This window comes from Lepidochelys olivacea (genome assembly GCF_965140295.1).
Source record: "Lepidochelys olivacea isolate rLepOli2 genome assembly, chromosome: 8".
NCBI classification, from domain to species: domain Eukaryota; kingdom Metazoa; phylum Chordata; order Testudines; family Cheloniidae; genus Lepidochelys; species Lepidochelys olivacea.
Genome location: NC_140418.1, coordinates 75449536 through 75468406, shown reverse-complemented (window position 1 = coordinate 75468406; position 18871 = coordinate 75449536). Strand labels below are relative to the sequence as shown.

Below are 18871 nucleotides of genomic sequence, written 5' to 3'. Positions count from 1 at the left end.
CTCTTATTACAATGGATAGTTGGCTCATTCATGCAACGGAAAAACCCCCAACTCAAATGAAAAATAAAGAACTTGAAACTGATTCAAGTGAAGCACCACCGCCGCATATCCATATATGTACTTGTGTGGCGGAGGGAGAGGGAGGAGGTAAATTACCACAGACACAAAGAAGGGGAGTGCAATCAAATAAGTTTGAGAACCACTGCTCTACAACTAAAACACTAAAGGTCAAATTCAGATCTGGTGTAAGAGGATGCAATTCCAGTAAACTTGCATCCTCTTACGCTGGGTCTCCATTCAGACACACCAGCCAGCAGAGCAAAAAAAGTGAACTGCTAGCAGCAGTTCAGTACTGGATCATGGAAAAATAGGTTTGGATATAGTAAGAAACACACTATTATAGATGTAGTAAGTACAACATGTACTATATTAAAACTATTCTTCAGCACCTGGCAACAGCACTATGTACAACTAATTTTTAACAGATGTTTTAGTGTAGCAGAAAGACTTTCTCCTAAATAGTTTTAAAGTAACACAACAATATTGATAGGCTCTTACTGGAGGTAAAGTAGTTCAAATGCAACTTCAAAGGGCACCACAGTTAGCAGAAGTGTGTCAGAAAGTTCCCCACACAAACTGGAATTAGGAAGCGTTCTCCATTTTACTTTATTACAACTATTATCATTTCTGGACAGGACTTGTTCATATAGCATTTACTTTAGACAAAGACTGCTAAATCATTTCTCTTACTCCAAAGCATCTTTTTAAACTACAGCTGCCAACTTCTTCAGATTACATTAAATGTAAATAATTTACACAAATATATAGAGAGAGATATAATATACACATTAAAAGAAAGGCCTTTCAAAGTGCTTCTTATACACGTTACCTATTGTCCCATTGGTAGGACAATTACTAAGGGGTTCTCTACACTAGAAAGTTGTACCACTTTAACTGTGCAAGTATAGCTAGTGATACCACCCTTCCACACCCAAGTGTGGACACACAATTATGCTAGTATCAAGGTGCTCTATATATAGTATAGATATTCTTTTACAGAAAGGAACAACTATAGGGATTATAAGGGCTTATCCATACTTGAAAGGCTACAGTGGCACAAGCAGCTGCGACACTGCAGCGTCTACACATGCTGACATGAGGAGTTCTACCATCGGTGTAGGTAATCCACCTCCCCGAGAGATGGTAGCCAGGTCGATGGAAAAATTCTTTCATTGGCCTAGCACTATCTACACCAGGAGTTAGGTCGACTTCACTATGTCACTCAGGGTGCTGAGCATTTTTCACATCCCTGAGCAATGCAGCTGAGTCGACCTAACTGTTTAGGGTAGACCAGGCTTTATACCAGTCACCTTTATACCAGTCTACCTTCATTCACACTAGGACTTTAACCATTTTAATTATTTTGGTAAAAAGATCAAACCCCTAATCAAAACAAGTATGCTGGTAAATCTTGTAAGTGTAGACCAGGCATTCGTGTCTGTGCTGCTCAGCTGCCCATGTTAACTTCCCCTATCTATTTGCTACCAAGTCCAACTTATCCTGGACATATGAAATTGTAGTTTCAATTTGTTCTTAATAATCAAAAACATTAGTAAGGCTCAAGATGCCTCAGGGAAGCAGAGGCAACTAGGATCATCAGAGCTCAGTTATGGGCAAGTTCAATAGGCAAATACTGAACCAGCAAAAAGACTTCAGAGAGACAGTGATGAAGAAGCCCCCCCGAGGAGACTACCATCTAGGTGCAGTGATCTTCCTTTATGTTTTTGCGTGTTTGGGGTTTTTAATTTAAAAAGAATAATTTTCACAAAATCCAGGAAAAGTTTTATGTAGAATTCAAATTTTTGCCCAGCTCCAGCAAATCTAAACTTTAGCCAACATTCTCTCCTCCTTTTATTTATCCTTAATATCAAGAGCAGGCTGCATATTAACAAAATGAATAGCTTATCACAAAAAGAAAAGGAGTACTTGTGGCACCTTAGAGAATAACCAATTTATTTGAGCATAAGCTTTCGTGAGCTACAACTCACTTCATCGGATGCATACTGTGGAAAGTGTAGAAGATCTTTTTATATACACACAAAGCATGAAAAAATACCTCCTCCCACCCCACTCTCCTGCTGGTAATAGCTTATCGAAAGCACAATGTGTTTGATAATCTCCTTACAATGTGTATGATAATCAAGTTGGGCCATTTGCAGCACAAATCCAGGTTCTCTCACAACCCCTCCCTCCCCCTCCCCCCACAAACCCACTCTCCTGCTGGTAATAGCTTATCTAAAGTGACCACTCTCCTTACAATGTGTATGATAATCAAGGTGGGCCATTTCCAGCACAAATCCAGGGTTTAACAAGAACGTGGGGGGGGGGGGGGGGGCAGGCGGAAACATGGGGAAATAGGTTACCTTGCATAATGACTTAGCCATTCCCAGTCTCTATTCAAGCCTAAGTTAATTGTATCCAATTTGCAAATGAATTCCAATTCAACAGTTTCTCGCTGGAGTCTGGATTTGAAGTTTTTTTGTTGTAATATAGCAACTCATGTTATTACCAGCAGGAGAGTGGGTTTGTGTGTATGTGTGGGGCGGGGGGGGGGGGGGTTGTGAGAAAACCTGGATTTGTGCTGCAAATGGCCCAACTTGATTATCATACACATTGTAAGGAGAGTGATCACTTTAGATAAGCTATTACCAGCAGGAGAGTGGGGTGGGAGGAGGTATTTTTTCATGCTTTGTGTGTATATAAAAAGATCTTCTACACTTTCCACAGTATGCATCCGATGAAGTGAGTTGTTGCTCACGAAAGCTTATGCTCAAATAAATTGGTTAGTCTCTAAGGTGTCACAAGTACTCCTTTTCTTTTTGCGAATACAGACTAACACGGCTGTTACTCTGTAGCCCATCACAGTGCATCTGTGCTCCAAACAGATATACTTTTCTTGGCCTCTAAGTTAACAGTGAACAAAATTTGCTTTCTGTTTTCTTTTTTGCTCTATTTTATTTAATGTAAATACTTTTAGAAAAAGAGTTTAAAAGAACTGGCTACAGCACATAGTGTAGGCAGACTACGTGCAAACTTCCCCATGTAGTTCTGCCAATACAGTTTAATCCTCATCTGCTATCCTAGTTCTGGGCACCTGCTAAGCAGAAGCTGCCAACAGTGTTGAGTCCTGACAAATTATATGGTGGTTTTGTAATATGGACAAAAGTCCATGAGGCTGAGACCACCAAACTTATTTCATCTCTGACCTAAACCACATACAAATGTAGGCTCCCAAAGATGAAATGAAACTATCTGTGCCATTTGCCCCTTCATAACCCAATTAGGCTTTCAATCAAAAGGACCTAAAACACTGTATTGTCTTAACTCTGCATAGTGGAATAGAGGTCAATACTGTTCACATACGTACAATGCAGCCTAAGGGGAAAGTCATTCTTTTACACATTTCATGGGGAAGTTTCTTGTTTATTTTAAATCTATTTAAAGGCACAGAGCCCAATCCTGCAGCCCTTATTCAAGGCAGTAGTCATAGTGATGTCAATGGGACTACAATTCTACAGGAATTCATTTGATGAAACATAATGCCAATGCACTGGCTACAGCGGAGTTCCACCCAGGATGAATTTGTCAATTAGTCAAAGGGTCTACTCATAAAAGGAATTATTACATTACTAAGGTTGCAAAGTCAAGCACTCAAAAGTTAGGAAACGCCAGAATTCAGGAGGGGGTGAAGGGTGTGGGCTCTGGGCAGCACCTATCTCAGGTAACTCCCGGGAAGCGGCTGGCATGGCCCTCTGGCTCCTAGGCGCAGGGGCAGCCATGGGGGGCTTCTGCACACTGCTTTGGCCTGGAGGTGCCACCCCCACAGCTCCCACTGGCCATGGTTCCCGGCCAATGGGAGCTGTGGAGCCGGCACTCAGGCAGCGCACAGAGCCCCCATGGCCGCCTCTACGTCTAGGAACAGCAGGGGCATCCAAGAGCTGCATGGAGCTCATTAGGGAGCCTGCTAGCCCCACTCCAACTGGACTTTTAATGGCGGGGTCAGCAGTGCTGACCTGCACCACCAGGGTACCTTTTCGACAGGGCATTCTGGTCAAAAACCGGACACCCAGCAACCCTATTCCCCTCCCTTCTCCCCCAGTCTGGTTCTTGTCCCCTTTGCATTGAAGTAAGGTTGCCAGTTCCTCCACAATGACCGAGTACCAGCTGGGGGAGCACTGAGAGCACAGGACAGAGTGTCTCTCTGCTCTCAGTTCCTGTGCCTTGCACAATACCAACCTGCAGCAGCTGGAAGCAGCAATTACAGGAAAAGTCCTACTCAGCCCCTGCAGTCCTGGGCTGGAGCATGCTCAGTGCAGACAGAATCTGCAAGAATTTAGCTACGAAACTCTAATCCATCTCAACTGAGCATGCATGAAGTGAGATTTTTTGAGGTCTATAACTTGGCCAAATTTGTTTCATAGGAACAATAAAAGGCACAGCTCTGTCCCAAAGGCAACCCCCCTACCTAATTTCTCATCCCTGCTCCAAAGCATAGAAGCACTAGACACTAGGCACTAACTTAAACGGTTGTACTAATTGGTTTTAACATGGACAAAACAACATATTTTCCCCCAGTCTCATTCTCAGAAACAGCTGAACCATTTGTGCTGAAAGTTTTCAAAACAATTCAGCCTGAGGCAGACACTTTGCATGCATAATTTCAGACTGAATAGTTAAAATTTGATAGTTCTAAGAAACTGAAAGTTTCCAGCAAGCTTAAACATAGAATTTACTACCAGTTTTACCTATAATTCCCACCTCACACAAAAGTTAGGTGCCATAACTTCCCACCCCAAAAGAGTACCACCTATCTGATTCTAACTCAATCCAATACAATTATATCTATTGGGAACATATGGGATTTGGGGAAAATCTATGAAACCAACATCAACTTGATCCCAAAATCCCAGGATTGCAAAATGACTCTAGAATTCCATTCTCTACAGCCACAATTAGAATTTAATTTCCCAAAGTGTGACAATATCATTTCTACGGCTGCATCTTTTCTTTAAAAGATGTCATAAATCAACATAATGTGGCAGATTAATAGATTTGTTTTTGGATGTCTCCACCACACTCCTTATTTAATTACCAGAAGTTGTGGGAATGATAACTTGGGAAAATCCATAGAATTAAAGGCAGTGATGCCATTACAATAATAATAGTGAAGGATGGTCATGTGACTAAGGCACTAGACTAGGGTCAGATGTTGAATGAGGGCCTCTTGCTTCTACTAGACTACAAGCAGCGACTGCTGTGGAAACAGTGCCATTAATGCGCATGCAATTTAGTGACTTCAACTTGCACAAGTAAGATCAGTGCATGCCATGGTTTGTGAAATAAAGGTTATGTGTCGGTTATTATATCTCCTGGAATTTCTGAATTAGCAGACATCAGAGTGTTGCTTATTTGATTCCTATGTTTGTGACAAAGCATGTTGACACAACTAGGGTTTCCTGCACGTGACTGAATTCCTAGGTCTTCAGATCGGAAAGATCTACATCTATCAAAGAAACAGATATTTTTCAGAACACTTCAGAGAAAACAGCAGCACACAATGGTGCCTATTTAGTAGTGAATGAGATATTACAAGCACTAGAGGAACAATCATGGTCTCACACATGGTGTTTCATAGTCTGCTCTTTAAAGGGAAGGAACTCTTACTTTTAAATAAAAGACTAGAATTTTTACATTTTAGATATGTAAAAACACAGTAGAATTATTAAGGCCTTTCCATTTTTAAAAAATAAAAAAATGACATTTACTGAAAAATCCAATCTTCGTTACCAAGTCTTAACTTCATTCAAATACATGTCTTCCCCAACTTACAAATGTGATCATCTTTTCCTAATGCTACAATCATATCCATGTGGCTTGAGCCTCTCTCTTATGTGGAGTTTCACTGACTACAGTGGGGCTCTGTATTAGCATAAGAGTCCGGTCACACAGATCTCCTATTGCAGGACTGGGGCCTAAGTGAGCAATTTCAGTAAATAAGATGAAGAGACAAGCTTTAGGTAGGGGACGTGAGAGACTGTATTTACATTATTGTGGACATATACTGTATCAGCATGAGGAAAGAGCGGCACGTATGTCTCTGTAACTCACTTTTATGTGGAGTTACAATTGGATGTAGAGGAAACATCTTCATTAATGGGATTCCACGTAACATTATTTAACATAATTCTACTATCAGCACTGGGAAGATCCTCGGCTATCCAGATTATTTTTATTTCAAATATTCAGTGTTTTTTTATTTGCATGATCAAAGTTTTCTTCCAGGTACAAATAAAAAATGGAATTGTTTAAAAGAAACAATAAATATGGGAATTATTTTAGTACTTTCAGGACATGAATTGCATTTGAATAAAACCAAGGAACCAGAGTTACTCAGCTCAGTGAGACGACTTCTGTCGGTAAAGCTACTCACAAGCATAAATGCTTCCAGGATCAGGATCTACAAAACAGAAAAAAGAATATTTCCAGGAACTATGAGAAACTCATAAGTGTCTTAAGTATGGCATCACTGTTGTGAAAATAGTCTTTTGACCTGCATTGTCCGGCTTCTACTTGTTTACAAATTGATTTATAGCACCAAATACCAGCTTAACTTTGAACTACTATTTAATATCCCTGTGTTACTTCCTGTTTACATTATTTGTGTGCATAACCTCAGGTATATTCTGTGTGGCCAACTTTTCCTCCTGTAACTTCCTTCCTGTAACTATCACTTTGAAATACAAATAAATTGTTGTAGGAGGGGAAAGTCGTAGATATCTATTCAGAGAAGAGTACTTTAAAAAAAAAGCAAGTCTCCTGTTCCCTTGAGTTTTTTCATATAATAATAGGTAACAAGGGACTGCTACATATATCCAAGAAAAAAATAAATGCCAAGGCACCCAGAAAACAAAAAGCAGTACAAATAGAGGCCCCATTTGCTAATGCACCCCTTTTCAAAAAGCGAAGTCCCACTGAAGTCAAAAGTATTAAGCACATGCTTAAGTGCTTTTCTGAATCAGGGTCATCAGCTCTGACCCTGCAATGCAATATGTCCACAATGGGTCAACTTGTCAAGTGGGCCTCTAAATTACATTTACATATTTTGTATGTGCACAACATACATCTGTGCTTTCAAAACAGATCATGTTCAATTGCTTGACTTGAACATGCATATCTGAATTTTGCACATGTAAACAGGTGCTTAAATGAAATCTGTCAATGGAATTGTATAGGCCCCTTTCTTCATTTGACACGATATGTTTCTGTTACTATAAAAAAAGCAAAATTTTCATGAGGATAACAAAGGCCACATGTTAAAGATCTCTAATGGTTAAGCACTCCAGCCTTTAGTAGGAACATAATTACAAAGACCATTGAAAGAAAAGTATGTGGAGGACATATCTACAATGAAAAAAGTCAGGAAGAACAGAAGTCCAATCTGTAAAGCCACAGAATCAAGGTTATTTCCAGCAAGATAATATGTTTGATTATTAGAGTTCTTTCCCATCACTAGGGTTCTGGACCACCACCAAATTCAGCTCTCATTTCTAGCAATGTTAACTGACACTCATGCTCATCACATATATGATAGATGGACCATGGCCATCAGAAAACATTTCTGCATTTTAAACTATAATGGCATGTAAACAGGAAATATGATTACTGTATTCTGGCAGTCTTCTGGGTAGCTGTTAAAGGGACAGTGTCAATTTAAAATCTAGGCAGCTTCCAAAAACAAGTTAAAAGTATTTTCAGGTACTACACCTGATCCTGAGTCCCTGATTAATACCAATCTTGCTGGCTCGAAGAGTCTCTATAGGCAGTAACTCTAAACAGATGATCTCTCATGACCCTGAGAAATGGTGGCTCAAGCACAAAAACTAGAGCCTGAAGAAATAATAAAACCTACCCAACTTGTCTATGATATAAAGGTGCACCTAAAGCTGTAGTGCTGCCATCACTTTCTTAATTACTTTTCCAAAGACAAGGGAATTGAAGACAGGGTGGCAGTCAACATACTCCAGAGTATGTCATGAAGAGACCTTGTGAGGATGGGTCAGTGACGCCAAGAACTGGAACCACAGTTGATTTTCAGAGAACGCAAACCAAATGTATCTGTCTGAAATTGTGTGTGTCTGCATGCATGAGTGGAAAAGAAGGAAAAGACATCTTTCTACCATACATGCCTTTAAAAAATTAAATAAAAATTCTAAAAATAAATACCTTTTAGGGTCTGTGCCTCAGTGCCAGAAGCCCAGTTCTTGTAAGAACCCTACAATAACAAATCAGTATCTGTGTACACACAGTACAAGTAGGGTGACCAGATAGCAAGTGTGAAAAATCAGGACAGGGAGTATGGGGTAATAGCCACCTAGATAAGAAAGAGCCCCAAATATTAGTACTGTCCCTATAAAATCGGGACATCTGGTCACCCTGAGTGCAAGAGAACAAATGTCAGTAAAACAGATTCTCATTTCAAGGTCCCAACAGGTCATTTTAAATAACGGGGGGCGAGGCGGGAGGGGAAGAGAAGAGATTTGAATAATTATGAAAGTCACTCTGACATTTTCCTTTTAGCCCTTTTTCTTGTTTGCCTTGCCATTATTTGACAGCCAATTCCAGGCATCTTTGTGAAACTGTATTTTCACTGTCATTTTCAACTGGTGTACAGCAAATCATCTCATTTCTAAGAACAGAAAATACTTGAGGTTTTACATGGAACTTCCACCCCACGAAAATTCATTCCTGTTTCTTTAAGAATATACAGTCATCAATTGATGCTTCAGACGAACATCCTGCTCTAAATAAACAGACTCTTCTGGCTGTCACACAACTTCCTCCTGAAGTTCTGGTGGGTAAAAGTTGAAAAAATTGCCAAATTCAGTGACCAGCGACTTCTGAGCTGACTTAGATAACAATCTACACAGACTTCAGTCCAGAGCAAACAAGATGAAAAGCCACATTAAACATGGCTGGATTTCTATACTAGCATGAATACCTTAAAGTGCTCACAGGAGGCAGTGGGGGCTGGGGTGTCTATCCAGGTTTTTTTGGATATGGGAAGACACTATGCCTCAACCAAAGCAATTAAACTAATGGCACCTGTCACATTATTAGTTGTGTAGGAGTCCCTGCTGTCAGAATGAGAACCTTAATTCTAATATGTACAGCATCACATTTGAAAAGCGATACTGACTGACTTACCACAAGGTTTAATAATGGGCCCAGAACTGTGAAAGTGCCCTTGTTATACCAATAAAATAAAAACCAGCAGGATCTTATTAAAGGGAAAAAGGCAAAATACCACATTTATTGTGAATACAGAAAGAATCATAGTAAGCAGTTAGTTATAGCTATAACATTCCATTCAATCTCATATTTATTCACACATTCATTCATACAAACACACACACACAGGTTCTGCAAGGTTGTTATCATAGTTACCAGCCTTAGAGTTGCTCATGCCAAGCCACTGGCCAGGTGGTCTGGACATGAGGAGGGAGCAGGGCCTTGTCAGATGCTCATCTGATGCTCCTGGAAGTTGGTTTGCAGAATCAGACCCCAAAGTTCTCACTTTTTAGAGTCTATTTTTATAGAAGTTTCTTCCTATGCCAGTCTATGGGAATTGCTTCATCATGCTGTTGCTGAATCAATCAGCAGATAGCACATTCCTGACGGCTCCGTGCCGCTAGATGTTATCTTGTTCTTTGGTTCTCCCATTCTTGAGGCTGTTGGGTGGATTCCAGTCTGCCCTTCGGGGGTCCTCTGGTTATTTCCACTTGACGCCTTCTTTAGCCGATGGACACTGGATTCTTAGGCTGGCACCTCCCTGATCATTCAGTTATTATCCACACCAAGCATCCATCCACATACATCCTCTATCTCTATTTTAATCACAATTGTTAATACAACAAAAGGGCGGGGAGTCTCTGGGTGCTGTTTCTGTTGTTAGAGTATTGCTTTGAGTCTCTCTCTCTGTGAATTGCTTTGAGAACAGACTCTGTCTTAGAATGTACTAACACAATTAGCAGCTTGCAAGATTCACACAGAGGGAGAGAAACAGTACCAAAAACCAAGACACCTCTTAATTAGTAATACTCTGGAATTTAAACTATGGGGAATCAAACTCATTTGTGATTTTAATACAGAACTTCTTTAATATGATCCAACACCCTCTTCTGCAGCCCTGATTCACCAGAGCAGTCTCATGTAAGTCAAATAACCTACTCCAGCGAATATGGATTACAGAACCAGTGCACTAAACAGGACAACCCGAGTATTTTGAATATTTCTGGTGAGACTCCTACCAGCCAGCAGTAGACTTGAAGGTCTGTGCTCTGGGTTCTTTCAAAACTTTTAAGACTGCTGACCTGGCTATCCCCAATTTCAGAGGAAGTCAGTCAGTTTGACAAAGGCTCGTCAGATCTAGGAGGGCTGCAAAAATGGCTGGCCTTATCTTTACTGAGTCTGGGCTTGGAAGTCCCAGAGCAGAGTGAGAAGTTTAGAACAACCCTAAAAGAACATTACTGAGCGTCTATTAAAAGGAGTTTGGTAAATCAGGGCTGTGGTGTATTTTAACAAATGTTTAGAGGTTGAAGTAAATGTATAAATCAAGTCTACACATAATACCAGATTAGGAGGGATCATGAACAGAAAAAAGGACAGAGATAAATTGCAAAAGGATCTTGAGAGCATGGAGACATGGATAATTATTAACAAGTTGAGATTTAATTCTGATAAATGCAAAGCAATATGCTTAGGGGAAAAATAATAATGAGAAGTACCAGAGAAGAGACCAATGGTCAGAATGTAGTAATGCAGAGAAGGATATATGGGATGAATTGTAATACCGAACTGGACACACTCAGTGTGATGATGTTACAAAATAAAAAAAAAAAAAAAGAGCTGATACAATACAGCAAATACCCAGATAACTCAACCCCTCTTAACTAAACGTCTTGATTAACAAATCTGAATTCTTTCTCCCCCTTCCAACACCTCATCAAGAGCTATACAGACATATTTCAGAGTAACAGCCGTGTTAGTCTGTATTCGCAAAAAGAAAAGGAGTACTTGTGGTACCTTAGAGACTAACCAATTTATTTGAGCATGAGCTTTCGTGAGCTACAGCTCACTTCATCGGATGCATACCGTGGAAACTGCAGCAGACTTTATATATACACAGAGAATATGAAACAATACCTCCTCCCACCCCACTGTCCTACTGGTAATAGCTTATCTAAAGTGATCATCAGGTTGGGCCATTTCCAGCACAAATCCAGGTTTTCTAGCTATGGCTATCACCAGCAGGAGAGTGAATTTGTGGGGGGGGGTGGAGGGTGAGAAAACCTGGATTTGTGCTGGAAATGGCCCAACCTGATGATCACTTTAGTTAAGCTATTACCAGCAGGACAGTGGGGTGGGAGGAGGTATTGTTTCATATTCTCTGTGTATATATAAAGTCTGCTGCAGTTTCCACGGTATGCATCCGATGAAGTGAGCTGTAGCTCACAAAAGCTCATGCTCAAATAAATTGGTTAGTCTCTAAGGTGCCACAAGTACTCCTTTTCTTTTTGCGTATACAGACATAGTAACCCTGGATGAGAACATTCTCAGCCCTAAATCACAGCCCCTATACAACAGGTCAGTCTCTTTTCAGTGTACTGCATGTGTAAACTCTTCATCCAAAGCTCCATTTATCTAAAGGTTGTGGTTGGTCCCAAAGACCATTGGATACTCGGGGTCAACTGGAGGCCCGAACAGGGAATGAATTATTACACTAAATATAGCATTAATAAGGCCACACTAGTGTCCTTTGTACAGTATGAAGCATCATGTTTTTAAAATAAATGATACACAAAAACAAAAACACTGATAAATTGGAGGGGAAACCCAAAGGGGTTCAGGAATCATAAGGGAATTACAAAATATGATTTATGCAGAGAGAGTAAAGAAATTTAACATGTATAGCCTAGAGGAATGATGAAAAGCTGGTATAACTATCCAAACACTTGAGAGTTCTGAGATTTAAAGGGAGAAGTTGTAAAGCTTAAAGAAGTGTCATGAAAATAAAACCAGAAAACTTAAAATAGAAAGCATTTCTAACTAAAGTTTAAGTCCTTGATTCTGCAGAGACTTACACTCTGAGTAGTAGCACTGAAGTCATTCAGTGCTACACATACAGTGTATAAGCCTTATGCACATGTGTACATTTTTGCAACAACAGGACGTAATCAAAGGATAGATTAGACTACAGAATAATTCATGAAGGGATGGTGTTAGATACCTAACGTGAAGGGGTTCATTTTCAAAAGGACCTTTACCAGCCCTCCACTTGTATCAGCATAAAACAACATGCAACCATACACAGGCCCACCACCTTTAGCATACCTGCAGGCACTTGAAACAGCCTAAAACTTGGGTGCATACAGATGTTAGATTACTGTTTAAGTGTACACACTGGTATTTTCACTTCTTCAGTGTGTGAAAACTTGGAACATAAACATATTCAACTTGAAGTCTGAAAATGTATCCCTAAACGTGTATCTAAGTTTTCTTTTGAAAACAGCTGAGATTAGTAGAGTGGAAAATCCAGTACTCATGCACAAGAATGGATTAGATGACCCAGGATTCCATTCCAATACCCATCATCCAAAACTCTACAATACTAAAAACAAATTACTTTGATGGAGAATGAAGAATAATCTGTTGTTATGAAGTTCTACAAGAATAACTGAAAAATGTTGGTTCAGGATATGTTGCCAAGGTCTTACGGTAGGAAGAGTTTATCAGATGGTCTATGTTTCAGTTTCTCCAGAACTAGATGAATTAGTGTCTCTTCTGTTCCAAATTTTAACTACTTCTAAAGAGTCAAAGCTGGATCTTTTTGGAGTATCTCTTATAAATTTGGGCTATGATAATTTCCCATTCACATGAAGCAGCCATTACACAATGGGGGAAATTATCATAGCCCAAATTTACTAGAGATACTTCAAAAAGATCCAACTTTGAATTTTTAAAAGTAGTAAAACTGGGAACAAGACACTAATTCAGCGAGATCTGGACAAACTTGCCACTTTACTGCAGGTACTGCATCTTCAAATTATTGAGGAAGAAGATGTAAGTGAAAACAATGGTGAATGTATTGCCAGGAATTCTGATTTAAATTCTAAGTAGTCACATGAGATTAATTTTGTATTTCTTTTCCTTTAGTATTTTGATCATTAGCTGTGTAATTGAAGAAACTCAGGGCAGTTTAAATCAACATTTAGTAGTAACAGAATCTGCCACTAAGATTGTGTTACACCGCTATATTAACAAACAGTGTTCTTCATCTTTGAAGAATTTTATTTATAATTTTATCTCTGTGTATAATTCTCTGCTGCTAATCTCTCCACAGTGCCTTTACAAACATGAATTAATTCTCCCAACAGCTCACAATAGGCAAAGATTATCCTCTTTTTACAGATGGAGAAGCTGAGGCTGAGAGGCTGCCCAACGCCAAAGAGAAAGTTGGTGTTAGAGGTAAAATTAGAACACATTGGAACCTGGCTCCCGTATTAGTTCTCAGACCAGTCCATGCACTTTCTGGTGACTATTTGATCAAATAAACGGAAAAAAATGGCTCAAATTTTCCATGCCAAAGCCAACATTCACGCTCACATCTATTACGCCTCCTGTATTCAACTTCCCATGGTAAAGTATGGCAAAACTGAAATGTTAGGGCACAGACCATGAAACACTAATGGCTGAAAAATACTGAAGTTCAGTATCAGAATGCTCATTTAAAGAAAATGCTTCAATATTTTCAGATAATGAGATGCCACCCAAATAATTACAAAATTAATGAAGTGAAATGGAAATACAGAAAAGCAAATAAACCCCTTGAAAACAGCAGCTATGAAGTCCCCAGAAAAATCATGGAGCAGGTCCTCAAGGAATCAATCCTGAAGCACTTACACAAGAGGAAAGTGATCAGGAACAGTCAGCATGGATTCACCAAGGGAAGGTCATGCATGACTAATCTAATCGCCTTCTATGATGAGATTATTGGTTCTGTGGATGAAGGGAAAGCAGTGGATATATTGTTTCTTGACTTTAGCAAAGCTTTTGACATGGTCTCCCACAGTATTCTTGTCAGCAAGTTAAAGAAGTACAGGCTGGATGAATGCACTATAAGGTGGGTAGAAAGTTGGCTAGATTGTTGGGCTCAACGGGTAGTGATCGATGGCTCCATGTCTAGTTGGCAGCCGGTATCAAGTGGAGTGCCCCAAGGGTCGGTCCTCAGGCCGGTTTTGTTCAATATCTTCATAAATGATCTGGAGAATGGAGTGGATTGCACCCTCAGCAAGTTTGCGGATGATACTAAACTAGGAGGAGTGGTAGATACGCTGGAGGGCAGGGATAGGATACAGAGGGACCTAGACAAATTGGAGGATTGAGCCAAAAGAAATCTGATGAGGTTCAATAAGGATAAGTGCAGGGTCCTGCACTTAGGACGGAAGAACCCAATGCACAGCTACAGACTAGGGACCAAATGGCTAGGCAGCAGTTCGGCGGAAAAGGACCTAGGGGTGACAGTGGACGAGAAGCTGGATATGAGTCAACAGTGTGCCCTTGTTGCCAAGAAGGCCAATGGCATTTTGGGATGTATAAGTAGGGGCATAGCCAGCAGATCGAGGGACGTGATTGTTCCCCTCTATTCGACATTGGTGAGGCCTCATCTGGAGTACTGTGTCCAATTTTGGGCCCCGCACTACAAGAAGGATATGGATAAATTGGAGAGAGTCCAGTGAAGGGCAACAAAAATGATTAAGGGTCTGCAACACATGACTTATGAGGAGAGGCTGAGGGAACTGGGATTGTTTAGTCTGCAGAAGAGAAGAATGAGGGGGGATTTGATAGCTGCTTTCAACTACCTGAGAGGTGGTTCCAGAGAGGATGGTTCTAGACTATTCTCAGTGGTAGAAGAGGACAGGACAAGGAGTAATGGTCTCAAGTTGCAGTGGGGGAGGTTTAGGTTGGATATTAGGAAAAACTTTTTCACTAGGAGGATGGTGAAACACTGGAATGCGTTACCTAGGGAGGTGGCAGAATCTCCTTCCTTAGAAGTTTTTAAGGTCAGGCTTGACAAAGCCCTGGCTGGGATGATTTAATTGGGGATTGGTCCTGTTTTGAGCAGGGGGTTGGACTAGATGACCTCCTGAGGTCCCTTCCAACCCTGATATTCTATGATTCTATGACCTTTTCATTGAGCAGGTTTTAACCTTAATCTGAGTGATCACCTATTTAGTATTTTGCTGGCTGCTACAAACACTGCAAGTTTCTAAACCAGCGATTGTTTTCAGTTTAACGTGCATAAATAATTCCCATTAACCTTACTGGGAACGTTGTGCAGGTGGCCTGGGAAGAAAAGATGCCCCCAAATGTTTAAGTTCAAGAGATCTTGTTTTCTGCATGTTCTAAAAAAGTGTCACAGTAAATTATTTGTGTGTGTGCACGCGCACACCTTGTATATTTATGAGTATCATGATAACTAAACAAACATGTTTAATGCATCAGTCCTACAGAGGATTTACTGCAGGAAGGGTTTACGCTCCTCTCAGTAAATAAGGAATGTCTAACTTAACAGCACCCGTAATAGGGCAAGTTAAAAAAAAAAAAAAACAAAGCAAAAAGAAAAGAAAACCCACACCACACTTAAATCCAAGACTTAAATAATTTAAAGCATTTTAAGTCCTATATTCCATGCTATCAGAACCTTGAGAGATCAGAGTGCATGTGCAATCTGTTTTAAATACAGTTTAAATGTTGCATCTGAAAAGAAGGTATTTGCAAACAAAAAGACTATTTTTATTCCTATAGACATATTGTACTGTAAACAAATAAATCTCTGCCTTTGCTATCAGCATTTGCAGGCATCAGGAAACATCCTAAATGGTGAAGTGACCTGACCTAACCTAACACGAGGTGATGGATGCATTTTACTTTTTAAGTCAAAAGGGCACTTACAGTTGATTTTTACAATGATGAAAAAGATAACATTTGCTCTGCTTTGTTTTCAAACTCTTATCCTAGAAGTAAAATCTGATCTTTGAGTTGTTTACTCTCTTCTGCTCTCCGCTGTTGCCAGAAAGGCTTTCTCGGCTTCCTGTTCATTTTCAGAGGAGTTATCTCCAAAGGCTATGATTGTGGTAGGGTTGGGAGACAGGGGAAGGAGGTTAAGGGCTGCCGATACAAAATATATGTATGCCACTACAGCATCAGTGTGTCACCTAATACCCCAAAGAACACTGGAAAGATAGATATGGACAAACTGTTTTGATAAAATAAGTGAGTTAGATGTGACATAAGCAACCTCTTTCTGCTAGACAGAAAACATTTTGATCTAAAAGTTAAATATTTATCTGCTATAAGTGTGTCTATGAGATGTTAAGTGCAGAGTCCTGCAGCCTTTATACTTACATGACTTCTACTGAAGTGGTGTGCCTATGCAACAACTGCAGAATCAGGATAATCCAAAAACAAGCTTTCAAATTACAGTATGGGTTACATGCCCATATAGTAGAATGTACAGCACCTGTATCTTTCTAGACATTTATACTGCCCTCATCACAGTAGTATGTAAATACTTTATGAATTCTAAAAGTGCTACACCAAAGCAGATCTACTTTTCTTGCCTATCCCTAGCAGGACTGGTATTATATCTGTACTTGTTGCAAGATGGTTAGTCTGAAGCAGATCTCATGTCTGGCTGAGGGCAAACAGTGAGGATGTCCACTGAAAAGATAATGAATCACCTTTCCATCATAATCTGGAATTTTCAGACTGTGTAAATATTTCAGATGTACACAACAGCTGAAATTTCAGTTGGAATATACAATATACATTCCACTGACACCACAGCCTGGGCTCAGCTGCCCTGCTCCCATTGAAGTCAATGGCAAGATTTCTACTCACTTCAGAGGTGACCCTGTATATTAGAAGTCAGTGAACTTTATTTAACATTTTTTTTAAGCACAGACTTAAGATCTTAGGCCTCTAAGCAATCAGCTTTCTCCCACTGGATCTGCTTCTTTTTCTAATGTTACCAATTCAGCTACTTATATACATATATGGTGCTTTCACAGGCAGCAGTAGTGGTTTGGGGTTTCTTTTGCTTTGCTTTTTGCTGTTGTTGTTGTTGGGGTTTTGGGGGGCATAATATTGTAAGTACAAGAGCTAGGGAGCTGAGCTGTCCTGACATGAAATATTTTCTTTCCACTTCAGCAGTCTGTTTTGATGTATTTTCAGAGTAAACAACAGTACTGCACAAGTTAACATCAAGAGTTTTCTGCTGCTTTCATAGCAACTAGAACAAAAGTTCTCTCCAATCCATCTGAGTGAAGCCTACATAAGTAAGTAATTGCATTGTGCTTAAGAACTACTATAGTCAGCAACACTTCCTATCTGAACTACATTCCTTAGCAGTTAAGAATTAAAGATGTATTACAGGCGTAAAAGAATCTGAATTTAAGTATTTGTTTACAGAGGCCATGGCAAGGATCTGAAGGTATTTGTGATAATTTACAAACACACACATTTTGGTAAACGATGAGCAATTCAATACAGGCCTCCTCCAGATGAAAATCTGTTTCTTATTCTTCATTCTATTTTTCGTTAGTGAACTTCTTGCTTGTGAAAGCTGTAGCTGGACGGACAGCTTGGAACACCAAAGGAATCTGTTCCTCTACTAAGCAAAGCATGGATGGGCAGCAATAGTGCAAACTCCCCACATTTCCCTGTAGTGCTTCTGTTTATGCTGAAGAAAGATTTCTTAAACAAGTAAATGCAAAAAGAAAAGCTATTTTTGTACTTTCTTGTTTGGAAAGTGCACAATCCTCCCTTTACCTCTTTTTCATGATGGCCAAGACCTTCCTCTGGATTTCTGAGGTTGAGGATGTGCACCTCCTGTGGCATGCCCATTGTGCCTCTGCTTGCACAACCAGATAAGACGGTAAAGCTCTCCAGCAAGGCATGAACTGGGTGGGAACTATTGACAGGTGATAACACACATTCGCTCCTAGGCACAGGACCTGTAGAGGAAATCACAGATACACACCATTCAGAGACAAGAGCCAGAGTAAATGACACCTTTTGAACTAGAAAAGGAGTACTTGTGGCACCTTAGAGACTAACCAATTTATATAAATTAAATAAATTGGTTAGTCTCTAAGGTGCCACAAGTACTCCTTTTCTTTTTGCGAATACAGACTAACACGGCTGTTACTCTGAAATCTTTTAAACTAGAACTGTCTTTTTGATTACAAAACCGGTTGGAACACAAACAACAGAGGCTTCAATTAGTTATTTGCAATATATAACAGAAATAACTTTGTTTCAATTACTTTGCGTATTTACTTATTTTGTCATTCCTTTTTGGTGCTAGATCTTTAATTAATTTCTCTGACAATTCTCATTTGAATCTGTATTCCTCTCCTTCCCAAAACTGTAGGAAGTCCACCCTACACCAAGAAAATAAGGAAGGAAATGAGGACTGAGAAAGAAAAGAATGAAACAAATAAAAAACGGGGATTGGTTTGCCTGAGATGCAGATTATTTATGTGAAACATCTTTATGACAAAAACAGAAAACATAACTACACAATCACATATAGTCCTTTTGAAGTAGAGCAGATATATAATGCAAACATAGTTCAGGTGTCCTGCCACATTACTGCAGACATTTATTACATGGCAAACTGAAATTTTGTTTGTCAAGTATATTTTGAGTCTGACAGTGATGATCTAAACTGATAACAGCTATCTAGTCC

At 39.7% G+C, this 18871-nt stretch overlaps 1 protein-coding gene across 7 annotated transcripts in view; it reads right to left on the bottom strand.

The window, feature by feature from the left end:
- TGFBR3 (transforming growth factor beta receptor 3) overlaps nucleotides 1-18871 on the bottom strand; it is a 179190-nt gene that overhangs the window by 79185 nt on the left and 81134 nt on the right. For 5 of the 7 annotated variants that reach the window (XM_084637452.1, XM_084637454.1, XM_084637457.1 and 2 more), the window contains 2 exons: nucleotides 17950-18134; nucleotides 6491-6517 (listed from right to left, as the gene is read on the bottom strand). In XM_084637452.1, the coding sequence (XP_084493578.1) occupies nucleotides 6491-6517; nucleotides 17950-18134 (212 nt within the window). The remainder of the gene's footprint in view (nucleotides 1-6490; nucleotides 6518-17949; nucleotides 18135-18871) is intronic. The other 2 variants (XM_084637455.1, XM_084637458.1) reach the window with 1 other exon arrangement.